The sequence below is a fragment of the Magnolia sinica genome, chromosome 18 (assembly GCF_029962835.1).
Source record: "Magnolia sinica isolate HGM2019 chromosome 18, MsV1, whole genome shotgun sequence".
NCBI lineage: Eukaryota > Viridiplantae > Streptophyta > Magnoliopsida > Magnoliales > Magnoliaceae > Magnolia > Magnolia sinica.
The window spans coordinates 28,529,724-28,546,189 of record NC_080590.1 but is presented as its reverse complement, the minus strand read 5'-3'; the positions used below and the strand labels follow the sequence as shown (position 1 = coordinate 28,546,189).

Sequence of the window (16,466 nt, the reverse complement as noted above, 5' to 3'; positions counted from 1 at the left end):
GTGGGGAACCTCCCCTTTGACTGCAATCACGAAGACACCTACAAGATCTTCCAACGCTACGGCAAGGTAATCGATGTTTATATCCCGTGCTTCCCTAATTCCACTCATCCCCGGGGTTTCGCTTTTGTAAGATTCCAATATGAAGATGAGGGTCGGGCGGCCATGGGTGTCCTTGATGGTCACAGAATAGACAGGCAGATCGTTCAGGTGAAGGTGGCGAAACCGAGAGTCGCCCCCTATCAGTCGGCCCCCTTTCCAAGCAATAGACCCAATAACCCTCTTTCGCCCCTTCTGCGACCCATTTCTCAGGAAACATCCTCCTTCGCTGGTATTTTTCGGCATCCTCAAGGAGAGAAAGTCACAGATTGGCCCCCAGCTAACCCCCGGTTGAGGAGAAAAATTTCACAACAGTTGCAGATAAGAATGTGGTTGCCTTCAGACGAGTGTAGCTAAAGCTAGCTCTGGTCGCCCCTACAGGGAACTCCTCTGTTTCAGTTACTCATATCTCGGGATTAATGAAGCAATCCCGATTTCAAAGCTCAGCAGTTGATATTGTTCGAATTTTACCCACTCACTTTCTCTTAACTTTCAAATGTGAGAAGGAGTTGACCCTTTTCAAGACTGATTTGACTCTCCACGAATAGATGGGCATAGGGGGAGATATCCCCTTGGTCGTCGTCAGATACATTTGGGTACAAAAGTCTTTGGGTGAGACTCTTTAGGATACCTGTGCACGCTTGGATCGAATTTGTCCTTCTTGATCTTACAAGCTACTTTGGACGTGTCACCAGGATTGATCAAAACAGTAGATATGGCATTTTTCAAATGTTTGCCAGGATAGATTTGGCTCAATCTAGGGATGAATTTGCAGAAGATTTTAAAGCTGGTAGTAGGAGATGAGATTTTCCCGGTCATGGCGGTTCTTGAACAGATCAATGTGGCTACACCTTCTCCTCCTACGTTCAACCCCCGAAGAAGAATGGTGTGAAGGCTAATGAGAGCACGTGGGACTGGGTGATCAGGCATTTCTTTCCAGCAATTGTGAACTGGGTAATTGCAGTCCAGATGTTTGTTTAAATGATGGACAAAATTCTAACCTCAACGACAACCTGCTGCTGACTGGCCCCATGTCGCAGAGTCTTACTGAATTGGAATCTGACCTAAGACAGGTACAACAATCTCGCTTGTTGGTCATGGCTAAGACGTTTCGTGATGTGTATTTTAGCCCGAACTATCGAGATTTTAGTGATCAGCACCAGGCTTTAGGGATCCTGAGAGACAGCCCTGCCCAGGAGCAGGATCCAGCCCCCCCAGACCTAGCCACCCCTCCCCCTCGAACCCTCTGCCAGTGCACCCACCTCAAAGCCCTTCCTTCCAGCTGCCTCCCCCAATACCCCACTCAACTATAATCCTTAAGCGAGTTCAACAAACCTCTCAGACTAACCAAATGGATAATACTCCTCACATTATCAACTCTCTATCTGCAATAGAGCCCAGCCATCCCCGTTCATATCCAAACCATCTAACCCCAGATAAATAGCTCCTCGAATCCTTTAGAAGAGGTCATAAGCAACAACTCCGGACAAGGGCTAGATTGGAAGGAAACTCTCCTAGCCAAAACCTTTCATCTCCTACACTCCAGTCCTTCGATTTCCATCACCCTGTTTCCAGCTCCATTTCACCCCTTTTCTTAGCCCATGACTGTATATCCCACCTACCCATTGCTAGGAGCAGCCCCACATCCACCCATGCTGCTACTGATCTGGCCTCTCCCTCCTCGGAGCAAGATGGACACTGTTTAGAAGTTGATCTTTCCCCCTTTTTCTCCCCGGAAGCTAGACCCATCACTGAGCAGGCTCAAAATTCAACAGGCCTGACACTATTAGGAATACCAAGCACTGGAAATCTCATTGAGGAGATGGTCGACCCCATCAGGAATAACCAGGATTATACAACTTTGGCTACCCTGGAGTTTCCTATATTGCCAAGCGAACTTGACTGTTCGAGAAGAAGAAGAAGGCTAAAGATTATTCACTCTAAAGGATCATGGGAATCATGATTGAGAAGATTTAAAGGAGGGTCGTTAACATAGGTTATGTTACTGATGGATAAGATCCTCATTTGGAACGCTCATGGGATTTGAAATGTTAGCACCATTCGTACTGCCAAGAGGCTTATCAGAAAGTTCAACCCTCTCATTGTGGCCATCCTAGAGCCTATGATTGGCGACGATAGGAGAGTTGGGACTAGTCTAACGTTGGGCTTCCACAACTCTGTCTCAAATGCTCAGCAAGGAGGGAAAATCTGGGTTTTCCACAAGAACCTGATTTCTCTCTTGGTCACGATTTCCATTGACCAGTTTATTTCTTTTGCATCTTCTATCCCAAACTTCCATCAGGTTATCTGTCTGACTGTGGTCTATGCCAGTTGTAATAGAATTCAGAGAAGAGCTCTTTGAAGTTCCTTGGCTGCCATCTCGTCGAATGTTCAAGGGCCTTGGTAGCAGGTGGTGATTTCAATGCGACGTTTTCTTCAGACGAGAGAAGAAGCCGCAGGTCAGGAGATTTAGCCAGTTTGAGAGAGTTTGCGGACGTGATAAATTCTGCTGGCCTGATTGATGCAGCCTTTACTGAGAACCGATTCACTTGGTCCAACAATCGAGGTGGGCAGGCTAGTGTTTGGGCTCGGCTGGACAAGGTTCTTCACAACGCAGACTGGTCTTTGGCTTTCCCCTCCTTCCATGTCAACCACCTTCCCCGAGTACAATCGGACCTTTCTCCACTCCTCTTGGTTTTCTCGAGCAGACAGTCTAGCGGCCCAAAGTCATTCCGTTTTCAGAGCATATGGATGCTCCATGATTCATTCCAGTAGGTTATCTAGGAAGCTTGGAATGCTGAGAGATCAGCTCACCCAATGTTTAATGTGCTAATCAAGCCCAAGCGTGTTAAAGAGGCCCTAAAAATTTGGAACAAGGTGGTTTTTAGCAATATTACTGCGCAGGTAGGACAAGCAGCATCTGTTCTAGAAGAGGTTGAAAGAGAAATGCAGAATCAGCTAGATGATGATACTAAGCAATCAGAATTGCTCTTGAAATTCTATGATTCACAAACCAAGCTTAGCCATCTTGAAGCCATGGAAGTAGTTTATTGGAGACAAAAATCCCATGTAAATTGATTGGACGTGGGGGATAGGAATACTCGGTTTTTTCATGTGGCGGCAACTGAAAGGCAGAGAAAAATTGAAATCAGGTCCATCAGAACACTGTCAAGGGAAACCATCTTTGATCCGCAAACATTTAATCAGGCAGCTATTAATCACTTTGCTGATCAGTTCTCGGCTCCAAATGCAGCTGACTATCCAGGTCTGTTAGATACCATTCCGAATTTAGTCACGCATCGGCAAAACAGAGGGTTGATTGCTGTCCCCACTTTGCAAGAAGTTCATTAGGCCGTCCTTGCCATGCCAACCGACGTTGCAGCAGGCCCAGATGGTTTTTCTAGGGCCTTTTATTTCGGATGCTAGAATATCACGCACAGGACATTTTCCATGCTGCTACCTTCGTTTTCTAGGGAGGGGCTATCCCCCGGGCAGTAAATGCGACTCTTACTTGCCTCATCCCAAAGTCTTCTTCTCCAAGGAATTTTGCCGACTTCAGGCCGATCAGCTTTTGCAACTACCTTTACAAAATAATCTCAAAGATCATCTCTAATAGGTTGAGCGACATTCTCCCCTCCTTGATTTCCCCAGAGCAGGGTGCCTTTATTCAAGGCAGAGCTATAGTAGAGCACGTTGCGCTAGCCCAGGAATTGTTTAGAGATATCAACAGGAAGACTCAGGGAGGAAACGTTGTGATGAAAGTCGACATGGAGATGGCTTATGACAAAGTAGACTAGGGCTTCCTCAAGAAAGTTTTAGCTCGTTTCGGTTTCAACCCAGATTGGATTGGTTTAGTGGAAAGGTGTTGGAGCAGCGTTTGGTTTTCGATCCTAATAAATGGGCTGATGAATGGTTTCTTTAAGTCCCATAGAGGGCTGAGGCAGGGAGACCCGCTATCTCCAACACTGTTTATCTTAACGGCGGAGGTCCTGAGCCGCGGTTTGAAGATGTAAGTTGCCCAAGAGTCTATTCTCCCGTTCAAGCTTAGAAGAGGGTGCCCCATTATCTCACACCTGCTCTATACAGATGATACTCTGCTTTTCCTTAATGGCAGTGTTACCTCAATGAGGGCCACGAAGGAGTTTTTAGACGACTACCAGGTGGCGTCTGGCCAATCCATTAATTTCAATAAGAGCTCTTTCATTTGCGGTAGCTCCTTATCGCCAACCAGGATTAGAGCTGTAGAGCAGGCCAATGACATCTCTAGAGCAGCCTCCCCTTTCACCTATCTCAGGGTGCCTTTGGTGATCGGTAGGCTCAAAGTAATGGATTTTCAGCCACTAGTGGAGAAGGTAGAGGCCAGGATTTCGAGTTGGAAAGCCAGATTTCTTTCTCAAGCAGGTAGAATGGTGTTAATTCAGAATGTGCTGAGCAGTATTCCTATCCATTCTCTAGCAACAGTAAATCTTCCAATACCGATTTTGTCAGCCCTCGAAAAGAGGATGACTAACTTCCTATGGGGGTGGTCAGAGGGTAAGCGCAAGTTACATTGGCATAGTTGGAAAGCGACCGCGGTTCTAAAAGAGGAGGGTGGCCTGAATATTCATAGGCTATCAAATATTATGGTTGCTTTCAGGTATAAGATGGCCTGGACCTTTAAGAACAGCAACAACCATAGCTTGTGGGCTCAATTCATGAAGGCGAAATATGTGTAAAGTGGTAGCGCTAACGGGCAGCGGAATACTCCAGCCTTCGCTTCTCCCATGTGGAAAAAGATTGTCCAGCTCTTCCCAAGGCTGGATGAGGCAGTGTAGATTCAGCTTAGAGCAGGCAACAACAATTTGTGGTCCTCGAATTGGACAGGCCTAGGGCCTCTCCAAAGGATTGACGGTATCCAAATCCCACTCGACCTCTGTAATATGAAGATAAACCACTTCCTGGGCAGAATAGGCCCGCTGCCTCCTTCGGCAGTTCTAAATATCCTTCCTTAAGTCGTCACGAACCTAATTTTTCAAGCTGGCTACTGCATCTTTGAGGGTCTTGATCTTCCTTTCTAGCCGTTCACACCTTCCGGTCAGTTCACGATTCGTTCGGCATGGGAATTGTGTAGAAGAAGTCAGCCACATATGTTTTGGGCCAGGCGGATTTGGTATCCTCTTCTCCCCCCCGAAAATATCGATCCTGGTTTGGAAAATTCTGATGAGAGAGATCCCTGTCAAGATGGAAATCCAAGCAAAAGGAATCCATATGGCTCCCAAGTGTGTTTACTGCAAGGGTGATTCATCTTCAGTCAATCCAGGTAAAGGATGTGAATCCATCACACACCTCTTCATTCATGGTGACATGGCGTGTTTGGCATAGAACAACATCAGCACCCATCGTGGTATTGTAATCCAGGAGGCATCTTTGGTCAGGCAGCGGCTTTCACAGTGGTGGGCTGCGGTGGCAACTGACAGATCATCCTCGCTGGCTGTGAAATTAGCTCCGTGCGTGCTCCTCTGGGAGGTGTGGAGAGCAAGGAATGCCGTAGTTTTTTTTATGACAAGATCCCCTCCTTACACGTATCTTCTGGTGGATCAGGTACTTTCAGAACAATATGGAGCTTCGGTCGGCTTTTATCTCCCTGCTTTAGGTGTTGCGGCAGTAAGGGCACAACTCCAGGCCTAGATGCTCAGTGGTTAAATGGTCTCGCTCGTCCGAAGGTTGGATCAAGATCAACGTAAATGGATCCTCCCTCAGAAACCCGGGTAGATCGGGTGGTGGGGGTATTGCCAGAGACAGTTCTGGCGCTTTTCTTTTCGATTTTGCGAAGGGCTATGGGACTGGATCTAACACTCACGCTGAACTCAGGGCCATCCATGATGACCTGAGATTTGGCATTGGCAGAGGGTTTAACCAAATCATCGTTGAGTCAGACTCGGAATTAGTCATCAACCTCCTTTCGGGTTCTGCGTCCCCTGGTTCGAAATGGATTCCTTAGATCACTAAAGTTCATGACTTTTCCTCCCATGCCCAGGTACAATTCTCTCACACTTTAAGGGACGGCAACGCCGCGGCAAACGCATTGGCCAGAATGGGTAGTGAAACCCATTCCACGTTTTTCTCAGACAGAGCAGCGGAAAACCCCTCTCCCATCAGAGGCCTTATCTTTTTGGACAAAGTAGGCCTAGGCTCGATCAGAACCATGTAGATTTGTTCAATCCTTTTCTTTTTCCTTATGATAGGTCGATCCAGTTTTTTTCATTCTGGTCGTCCCGAAGCAGTGTAAAGTAGATCGTTTGATCATTTTGCAATGAAACATATAGAGTTGTTAAAAAAAAATTACAATAGAAGATTCGATCACGGAAGAGAAGAGTCAATGATTTGACCGTCCTGAAAAGGAAGAGAAGAGCCAATGATTTGACCGTCCTAATTTTCAGGAGAGAATAAAACCTCCATTGCTCCATGGAGCCATATTCTGTCATGTTCAGATGATTCGAACCGTCCATCTTCTAATCTCTAGTTTGGTTGGCCATGATACAAAAATTTCTTTGAAAAATAGCCATAAATTAAATACTGATAATTGAAAATAAATCCTTTAGCGCTTTACATTCAGGCATTCAGCTCCACATGTTGATGGTTATCATTTCAATGTGATTAATAAACAGTAGCCCATCTACGATGGGGCTGAGAAGATGGACACTTCTGATCATCCAGGGGTTTTTTTAGTAGGGCCCCTTTGGGAGCTTGTATTTCAAACACCTACATTTCGTATCCCGCAACAGATGCTAGCTAGCGTGAGTCGTGACGTATACAAAATGAGTGCGGATCCTCTGCCTCCAGGAGGCAAGAATTCCCTGCCTCTAGCATTTTCATTGGTCAACATCACTGTGAGTGCCACCTCATCAATTTTTTAAAATATATTAGAAAAGGTACATTTAATAAAAACTATAACGGAGACATTAAACGGAAGCGGTTTGCGTGCTGAGTAACTCAGTACGGCAAGCTAAATGAGTAAAGTCTGTGGAGCCCACCGTCATTGTCATTTGTGCATTGTATCAACTCCATCCATCTCTTTTATCATCTAATTTTAGGGTTTTACAACAAAAATTAATCATATCCAAAGATCAAGTGGACCACACCACCTGAAATAGTGTGAATTGAATTCTACAGCTGAAAAGTTTTTGGGGCCCATGGAAGTTTTATATCAAGATGATATTTGTTTTTTCCATTCATCCAAGTCTTTGTGATCATATGAACAGTTTGGATGAAAAATAAAAATCATTGGGCGCTTAGAAACACTTCAATGGTGAAAATCAATACTTCCACAGTTTCCTTTGGTATGGTCTACTTGAGCTTTTGATATACTTTAGTTTTGGGCTCAACTCCTAAAATGATTTGAAAATACGGATGGACGGCGTGGATAAACCACATGAATTCACAGTGGGCCCAATAGAGTTTACTCAATACAATAAGACTAGGTACGCAATCCGATTTCATGTTAGACAGATTTCCTGCCAAAGCCTTTTGCAATAAGATCCTACGTAAGGATTCCGGATAGGACCACTGCAACATTTGTGATAAATTCAACCCGTTCATCCATTTTTAGATATCATTTTAGAACATCATACCAAAACTAATGAATATACAAAACTCAAATGGGCCACACGAGAGGAAACAATGGGGATTTAGTGTCCACCGTTGAAATATTTATATGGCCACAAAATTTTTGCATCAATGTAATATTTTGGTATTTTCACTTCATCCTAGTAAAAATGACTTTATAAATTGTTTGGATGGCATATAAACATCAAGAGGCCCAGGAAGGTTTCAACAGTAGGAATTTCTTTCTCCACTGTTTCATCTTGTAAGGCCCAGTTGAGTTTTTTATCATCCTAATTTTTGGTTACATGTCTTAAAATGAGCTTTAAAAATGAACGACTGGATTGAAATTCTTATAAACATCACGGTGGACCCCACCATACATCCCAACGCTGGAACTTCATGCAAAAGGCTTTCCCCAGTGAATCCGTGTCCACAGTTTCCATTGAAAACGTATTGGCTACTCCCCTGCCACTTGGTGCTATGTGGACCCACCATGATGTATGTGTTTCATCCATGCCGTCCATCTATTTTTTTAGATCATTTATGGTCTGAGACCAAAAATGAGGTATAACCCAATCTCAAGTGGACCACATTACATGAAACAGTGTTGAATGAACGTTGCCCATTAAAAAAATTTTGGGGACCATAAAAGTTTTGGATCAAGCTGATCTTTGATTTTTCCCTTCACCTGAGTCTTTATAACCAAACCAATAGATTGGATGTCAAATAAACAGTACGGTGGGCCTTAGGAGGACTTTAATGATGGATATCCAATCACCATTGTTTTCCTATGGTGTGGTCCATATGAGATTTATTTCCCTCTCATTTTTGGGATCAACCCCTAAAATTATAAGTAAAAATAGATTAACAGAATGAATGAAACACATATATCATGGTGGGGAAGTGATGTTACCCATTTATATGGGTCCCACTATGATGTATGTTTTGTATTTACACCGTTCATCCATTTGGAGAGATCATTTTAGGGCATGAGCCAAAGAATGAATCGGATCCAAAACTCGAGTAGACCCTACCATAGAAAACAGTGGAGAAGTCACGCCCACCATTTATTACGACTGAATCCAATCCAAACTTCGTCACTTTGTCTATTAAACCCCGTCACTTTGTACTGCAACCCCGTCACTTTGTCTACTGAACCCCGTCACTTTATACTGTAACCTCGTCACTTTGTCTAGTGAACTTCGTTACTTTGTACTGCAACCCCTTCACTTTATCTACTGAACTTCATCACTTTGTACTGCAACCCTGTCACTTTGTGAACTTCATTACTTTGTACTGTAACCCCGTCACTTTGTCTACTGAACTCCTTCACTTTGTACTGCAACATCGTCACTTTGTCTAATATACCCCGTCACTTTATGCTACAACCTCGTCACTTTATCTATTGTACCCCATCACTGTGTGCTGCAATCTCATTACTTTGTGTAGTGAACCTCGTCACTTTGTACTATAACCTCGTCACTTTGTCTACTGAACCCCGTCACTTTGTAATGTAACCTCGTCACTTTGTCTATTGTACCCCATCACTTTGTACTACAACCCGGTCACTTTGTCTACTGAACCTCGTCACTTTGTACTACAACCTCGTCACTTTGTCTAGTAAAACTCGTCACTTTGTACTACAACCTCATTGCTTTGTCTAGTGAACCCCGTCACTTTGTACTACAATCCCATTACTTTGTCTAGTGAACCTCGTCACTTTGTCTAGTGAACCCCATCACTTTGTACTGCAACCTTGTCACTTTGTCTATGAACCCCATCACTTTGCACTGCAACATCGTCACTTTGTCTACTGTACCCGTCACTTTGTTTACTGAACCCCATCACTTTGTACAACAGCATCGTCACTTTGTCTACTGTACCCAATCACTTTGTTCTACAACTTCGTCACTTTGTCTACCTTACCTCGTCATTTTGTGAAGTACCTCGTCACTTTGTGATGAGGTTTTACTAGACAAAGTGATGGGGTTAAGTAGGGTTATTGGACAAAGTGATGGGGTACAGTATACAAAGTGATGAGGTTGCAGCACAAAGTGATTGGGTACAGTAGACAAAGTGACGATGTTGCAGTACAAAGTGATGTGGTTCAGTAGATAAAGTGATGGGGTTGCAGTACAAAGTGACGGGGTTCACTAGACAGTGACGGGGTTGCAGCACAAAGTGACAGGGTTCACTAGACAAAGTGATAAGGTTCAGTAGACAAAGTGACGGGGTTGCAGTACAAAGTGACGAGGTACAATAAACAAAGTGACGAGGTTGCAATATAAAGTAATGGGGTTCAGAAGACAAAGTAACGAGGTTGCAGTACAAAGTGACGGGGTTCACTAGACAAAGTGACGAGATTGCAGCACAAAGTGACGGGGTACAGTAGACAAAGTGACGATGTTGTAGCAGAAAGTGACGGGGTACAATAGACAAAGTGACGATGTTGCAGTACAAAGTGACGGAGTTCAGTAGACAAAGTGACGGGGTTAAGTACCCCGTCACTTTGTCTACCTTACCTCGTCACTTTGTGAAGTACCCCGTCACTTTGTAATGAGGTTTTACTAGATAAAGTGATGGGGTTAAGTAGAGTTACTGGACAAAGTGATGGGGTACATTATACAAAGTGATGAGGTTGCAGCACAAAGTGACTGGGTACAGTAGACAAAGTGACGATGTTGCAGTACAAAGTGATGTGGTTCAGTAGACAAAGTGATGGGGTTGCAGTATAAAGTGACGGGGTTGCAGTACAAAGTGATGGGGTTCACTAGACAGTGACGGGGTTGCAGCACAAAGTGACAGGGTTCACTAGACAAAGTGACGGGGTTCACTAGACAGTGACGAGGTTGTAGCACAAAGTGACAGGGTTCATTAGACAAAGTGACGATGTTCAGTAGACAAAGTGACGGGGTTGCAGTACAAAGTGATGTGGTACAATAAACAAAGTGACGAGGTTGCAATATAAAGTAATGGGGTTCAGAAGACAAAGTAACGAGGTTGCAGTACAAAGTGACAGGGTTCACTAGACAAAGTGACGAGATTGCAACACAAAGTGACGGGGTACAGTAGACAAAGTGACGAGGTTGTAGCATAAAGTGACGGGGTACAATAGACAAAGTGACGATGTTGCAATACAAAGTGACAGAGTTTAGTAGACAAAGTGATGGGGTTAAGTACCCCGTCACTTTGTCTACCTTACCTCGTCACTTTGTAAAGTACCCCGTCACTTTGTGATGAGGTTTTACTAAACCAAGTAATGGGATTAAGTAGGGTTACTGGACAAAGTTATGGGGTACAATACACAAAGTGATGAGGTTGCAGCAAAAAGTGACTAGGTACAGTAGGCAAAGTGACGATGTTGCAGTACAAAGTGATATGTTTCAGTAGACAAAGTAATGGGGTTATAGTACAAAGTGACGGGGTTGCAGTACAAAGTGACGGGGTTCACTAGACACTGACGGGGTTGCAGCACAAAGTGACAGGGTTCACTAGACAAAGTGACGAGGTTCAGTAGACAAAGTGACGGGGTTGCAGTACAAAGCGACGGGGTACAGTAGACAAAGTGACGAGGTTGCAGTATAAAGTAATGGGGTTCAGAAGACAAAGTAACGAGGTTGCAGTACAAAGTGACGGGGTTCACTAGACAAAGTGACGAGATTGCAGCACAAAGTGACGGGGTACAGTAGACAAAGTGACGAGGTTGTAGCATAAAGTGACGGGGTACAATAGACAAAGTGACGATGTTGCAGTACAAAGTGACGGAGTTCAGTAGACAAAGTGACGGGGTTGCAGTACAAAGTGACGGGGTTCACTAGACAAAGTGACGAGGTTGCAGTACAAAGTGACGGGGTTCAGTAGACAACGTGACGGGGTTGCAGTTCAAAGTGACGGAGTTCAGTAGACAAAGTGACGAGGTTTGGATTGGATTCAGTCGTAATAAATGGTGGGCGTGACTCTCTCCACTGTTTTCTGTGGTGGGGTCCACTCGAGTTTTGGATTTGATTCATTCTTTGGCTCATGCCCTAAAATGATCTCTCCAAATGGATGGACAGTGTGGATACAAAACATACATCATAGTGGGACCCATATAAATGGGTGACATCACTTCCCCACCATGATGTATGTGTTTCATCCATTCCGTTAATCTATTTTTACATATAATTTTAGGGGTTGATCCCAAAAATGAGAGGGATATAAATCTCATATGGACCACACCACAGGAAAACAATGGTGATTGGATATCCATCATTAAAGTCCTCTTAAGGCCCACCGTATTGTTTATTTGACATCCAATCTATTGGTTTGGTCATAAAGACCCAGGTGAAGGGAAAAATCAAAGATCAGCTTGATCCAAAACTTTTATGGTCCCTAAAAAGTTTTTAATGGTTAGCATTTATTCAACACTATTTCATGTAATGTGGTTCACTTGAGATTGGGTTATACCTCATTTTTGGTCTCAGACCATAAAATGATCTAGAAAAATAGATGGACGGCATGGATGAAACACATACATCATGGTGGGCCCACGAGCACCAAGTGGCAGGGGAGTAGCCAATACATTTCCAATGGAAACTGTATACGCGGATTCACTGGGGAAAGCCTTTTGCATGAAGTTCCAACGCTGGATGTATGGTGGGGTCCACCGTGATGTTTATAAGAATTCCAATCCATTCATCCATTTTTAGAGCTCATTTTAAGACATGTAAACAAAAATTAGGATGATCAAAAACTCAACTGGGCCATACAAGATGAAACAGTGGAGAAAGAAATTCCTACCGTTGAAACCTTCCTGGGTCTCTTGATGTTTATATGCCATCTAAACTGTTTAAAAGGTCATTTTTACTAGGATGAAGTGAAAACACCAAAATATTAGACTGATGCAAAACTTTTGTGGCCATATAAATATTTCAACGGTGGACACTAAATCCCCATTGTTTCCTCTCGTGTGGCCCATTTGAGTTTTGTATATTCATTAGTTTTGGTATGATGTCCTAAAATGATATCTAAAAATGGATGAACGGGTTATATTTATCACAAACGTCGCAGTAGGCCAATTGAAATCCTTGCACAGGATCTCACTGCAAAAGGCTTTGGCAGGAAATCTACGTCTAAAACATGAAATCGGATTGCGTACCGAGTCTTATCGCACTGAGTAAACTCTATTGGGCCCATTGTGAATTCATGTGGCTTATCCACGCTGTCGATCCATATTTTCAAATCATTTTAGGAGTTGAGCCCAAAACTAAAGTATATCAAACGCTCAAGTAGACCATACCAAAGGAAACCGTGGAAGTATTAATTTTCACCATTGAAGTGTTTCTAAGTCCCCAATTATTTTTATTTTTCATCCAACCTGTTCATAAGATCACAAAGACATGGATGAATGGAAAAAACAAATATCATCTTCATATAAAACTTCCGTGGGCCCCAAAAACATTTCAACGGTAGAATTCAATCCCCAAAAACTTTTCAACCGTAGAATTCAATTCACACGGTTTCAGGTGGTGTGGTCCACTTGATCTTTGGATATGATTAATTTTTGTTGTAAAATCCTAAAATTAGATGATAAAAGAGATGGATGGAGTTGATACAATGTGGGAATGACAATAACGGTGGGCTCCACAGACTTCACTCATTACGTTTACCGTACTGAGGTACTCGGTGCGCAAACCGCTTCGGTTTAACGTCTCCGCTACGGTTCTTATTAAATGTATTTTTTAATATATTTAAAAATTTAATGACGTGGCAACGTTGACCAATGAAAACGCTGGAGGCAGGACGGGAGGCAGAGGATCCGCACTTCATACAAAATGAACATGGCTTGACCCAGCAAAGGTATTAATTACATCATTTAGGTTGCGAATTCACTTCGTCCGTGGAAAATGATGATCGCCATCGTCCAATTGAGGCCCACATGCTTAAATCGTCCTCTGATCTGAACCATCCATGTTCTCTGTACTGTTATGAGTAAGGCATAATCTAAAAATCGTATTTCCTCGATGACCATGAGTTGAATTTTGGATATGAATATTAGCTATTGAAAGTTTTATTTCAATGTTCCATATCTACGACAGTGATAGTCAGAATCATCCAGCCCAAGATTGAACGAAAAACAGGAGAGCCGAGATAAGTATGTGGGGGGTGACACGTGCTGGGGCCCTCAATCACGACAGTGTCAAAACGCTATCTTCTCCCTCACTTTTCAGTCATAAGGATCTCATAGACTCGGATACGTCCCGACGGTTGATCAGATCCGTCCAATCAGGGGACATCTTTCAGTGAGGCCACAGCCAGAAACTGCACTAATCCCACGGAAAGAGCTTATCCAACCATTGAAACATATCCATGACACAGTGAGACCCATCCAATGAACGGTTTGATTGAAAAGGATCCCAATCCAACGGCCAACGACGCGATGTATCCTATGACAGTAAGTCAGGATCTATTCTAGAAAACTAAAGTCCCCAAACCATGCCGGCTGAGGAATAACAAACTACAGCCGTTGCATGTAAATCCACATGTTCATCTGCTACAGTTGTCAAATGTGTATTACATCTTACCCGTACATAATGAACGGACTGCGTAATTTTTAATGTATGGTCAAAACAAAGATTCCAAACTGATGGACGGAGTAGATCTACATATACAAAATGGTGACCCCACGGAGTTGGTGTGTTTTAATTATAGACGACTCCAGTCAATCGAAAAGGAAAACGAATCCTCGTAGCAAAGAGCAATATCCAAAGAAAAACGATATCTGGCGGCCGGGTATCGCCCACGAAAAAATCAAAGTTCCTGTTAGGTGGGCTACACCTTTATGTAACGTAATCTAACTCACTACCGCCTCAAGAAACAGATAAAAACACCCGTAACAAGCCACACATTCCACATCTCAAGTCACAAATAACACAAGGCAGTTATACATGGAGATGTGGTTACTCATCTTCCTCTCCATCTCTCTTTCCATAGCTTTGATATTCTTTCTCTCCAACCTTTTCCAAACACCAAACAGAAAGAATAAGAAACTCCCACCTGGCCCACCCACCATACCTTTATTGGGCAATATCATATGGCTAACCAAGTCCCTTTCTGAGATCGAGCCTGTCCTAAGGGAACTTCGACCCAAGTACGGCCCCATCATCACCCTCCATATCGGCCCACGGCCCGCCATCTTCATCTCTGATCACTCGCTTGCCCATGAGGCGCTCATCCAGAAGGGATCCATCTTCTCCGACCGGCCACCTGCCACGGTGCCAGGCCGCATCATTAGTAGCAACCAACATAACATTACTTCGGCTGGATATGGGCCGCTATGGCGCCTCCTTCGTCGTAACCTCATGTCGGAAATCCTCCACCCTTCGCGTGTGAAGTCTTACGCTCCTGGTCGCGAGTGGGTCCTCGAGCTTTTGATGAAGCGACTCCGATGCCATGCTGATGCTGGTGAGCCTGTCCGTGTGTTGGAGAGCTTCCAGTACTCCATGTTCAGCTTGCTCTTGATCATGTGCTTTGGCCAGAGGCTAGATGAGAATGATGTGCAAAATATCGAAGATATACAGAGACGGCTGCTCACGAGCACAATTGGCTTCAACATCTTTACTTTCCTGCCGAAACTTGGAAAGTTCGTGTTCCGCAAGCGGTGGAACTGGCTCTTAGAGATGCGCCACGAGCAAGAACAGATCCTCATCCCTTTGATAAGAGCTCGTCAAGATCGGAAAGGAGACAATCAAGATGAAAAGAGCTTTGTGTTTTCCTATGTCGACTCGCTCCTTGATCTCGAGCTTCCTGAGGAGGGAGGGAGGAAGCTCACCGAAGGTGAGATGGTGAGCCTTTGCTCGGAGTTTCTAAATGCAGGGACTGACACTACCTCGACGTCGCTGCAATGGATCATGGCGAACCTGGTGATGCACCAGGACATACAATCGAAGCTGGCAGAAGAGATTGAGGTGGTTGTTGGGAAGGAGAGAGAAATGAGAGAAGACGATCTGCAGAAGATGCCATATCTGAAGGCAGTGATCATGGAGGGGCTGCGGAGGCACCCGCCGGGCCACTTCGTGCTGTCCCACTCTGTATCGGAGGAGGTAACGTTGGATGGTTACGTCATACCAAAGAATGCGACTGTTAATTTCACGGTGGCAGAGATGGGCCTCAACAAGGAGATCTGGGAGGATCCGATGGAGTTCCGGCCAGAGAGGTTCTTGGACGGAGGTGAGGCCGTTGACATAACAGGGAGTAGGGAGATAAAGATGATGCCTTTCGGGGCGGGGAGACGGATATGCCCTGCTCATGGCCTGGCTATGCTTCATCTCGAGTATTTTGTGGCTAATCTGGTGAGGGAATTCGAATGGAAGCCAAAGGATGGTGAAGATGTTGATTTAACTGAGAAACTCGAATTTACTGTTGTTATGAAGAATCCTTTGGAGACGAATATCATTTCAAGGAGAAAATAAGGATAGGTACTTAATTTTTCTGCGGTCTTGTCTTGTTTCTGTAATTAATTATTGTCATTTTAGTATTTTAGGATTTTGACCTTCCACATCATTGTATGGTCAAACTCTTGAAAGAGATTCAACCTTCCGTATATTATATTCCGAGGGCAGCCTTCTAACAGGTCTTAAGAAGTTTTTTAAACCAAATTTCCTTTGTCCTTATTTTTGTAAGTTTTTTTTTTTTTGAGTGAATAATAACGTCATATTTAATGTTGAGAAATTGACGTGGATAGAAGTCTTTTTAGGCATGGGCAAGGCCCAGCTTGTGGGGCCACATTATGTATGTGTATAATCCAC

The 16,466-nt window shown here is 43.9% G+C and overlaps 1 protein-coding gene across 1 annotated transcript; it reads left to right on the top strand.

The window, feature by feature from the left end:
• The first annotated feature begins 14,568 nt into the window (after positions 1–14,568).
• LOC131233360 (cytochrome P450 89A2-like) lies at positions 14,569–16,241 on the top strand. Its single transcript, XM_058230050.1, has one exon. The coding sequence runs from the start codon at positions 14,607–14,609 to the stop codon at positions 16,128–16,130; it is 1,524 nt and encodes a 507-aa protein (XP_058086033.1). The 5' UTR covers positions 14,569–14,606; the 3' UTR covers positions 16,131–16,241.
• Positions 16,242–16,466: the final 225 nt, after the last annotated feature.

What these genes read in the sequence shown, in the direction of transcription:
- LOC131233360 (XM_058230050.1), top strand. Translation starts at nt 14,607, where the DNA reads ATGGAGATGTGGTTACTCATCTTCCTCTCCATCTCTCTTTCCATAGCT.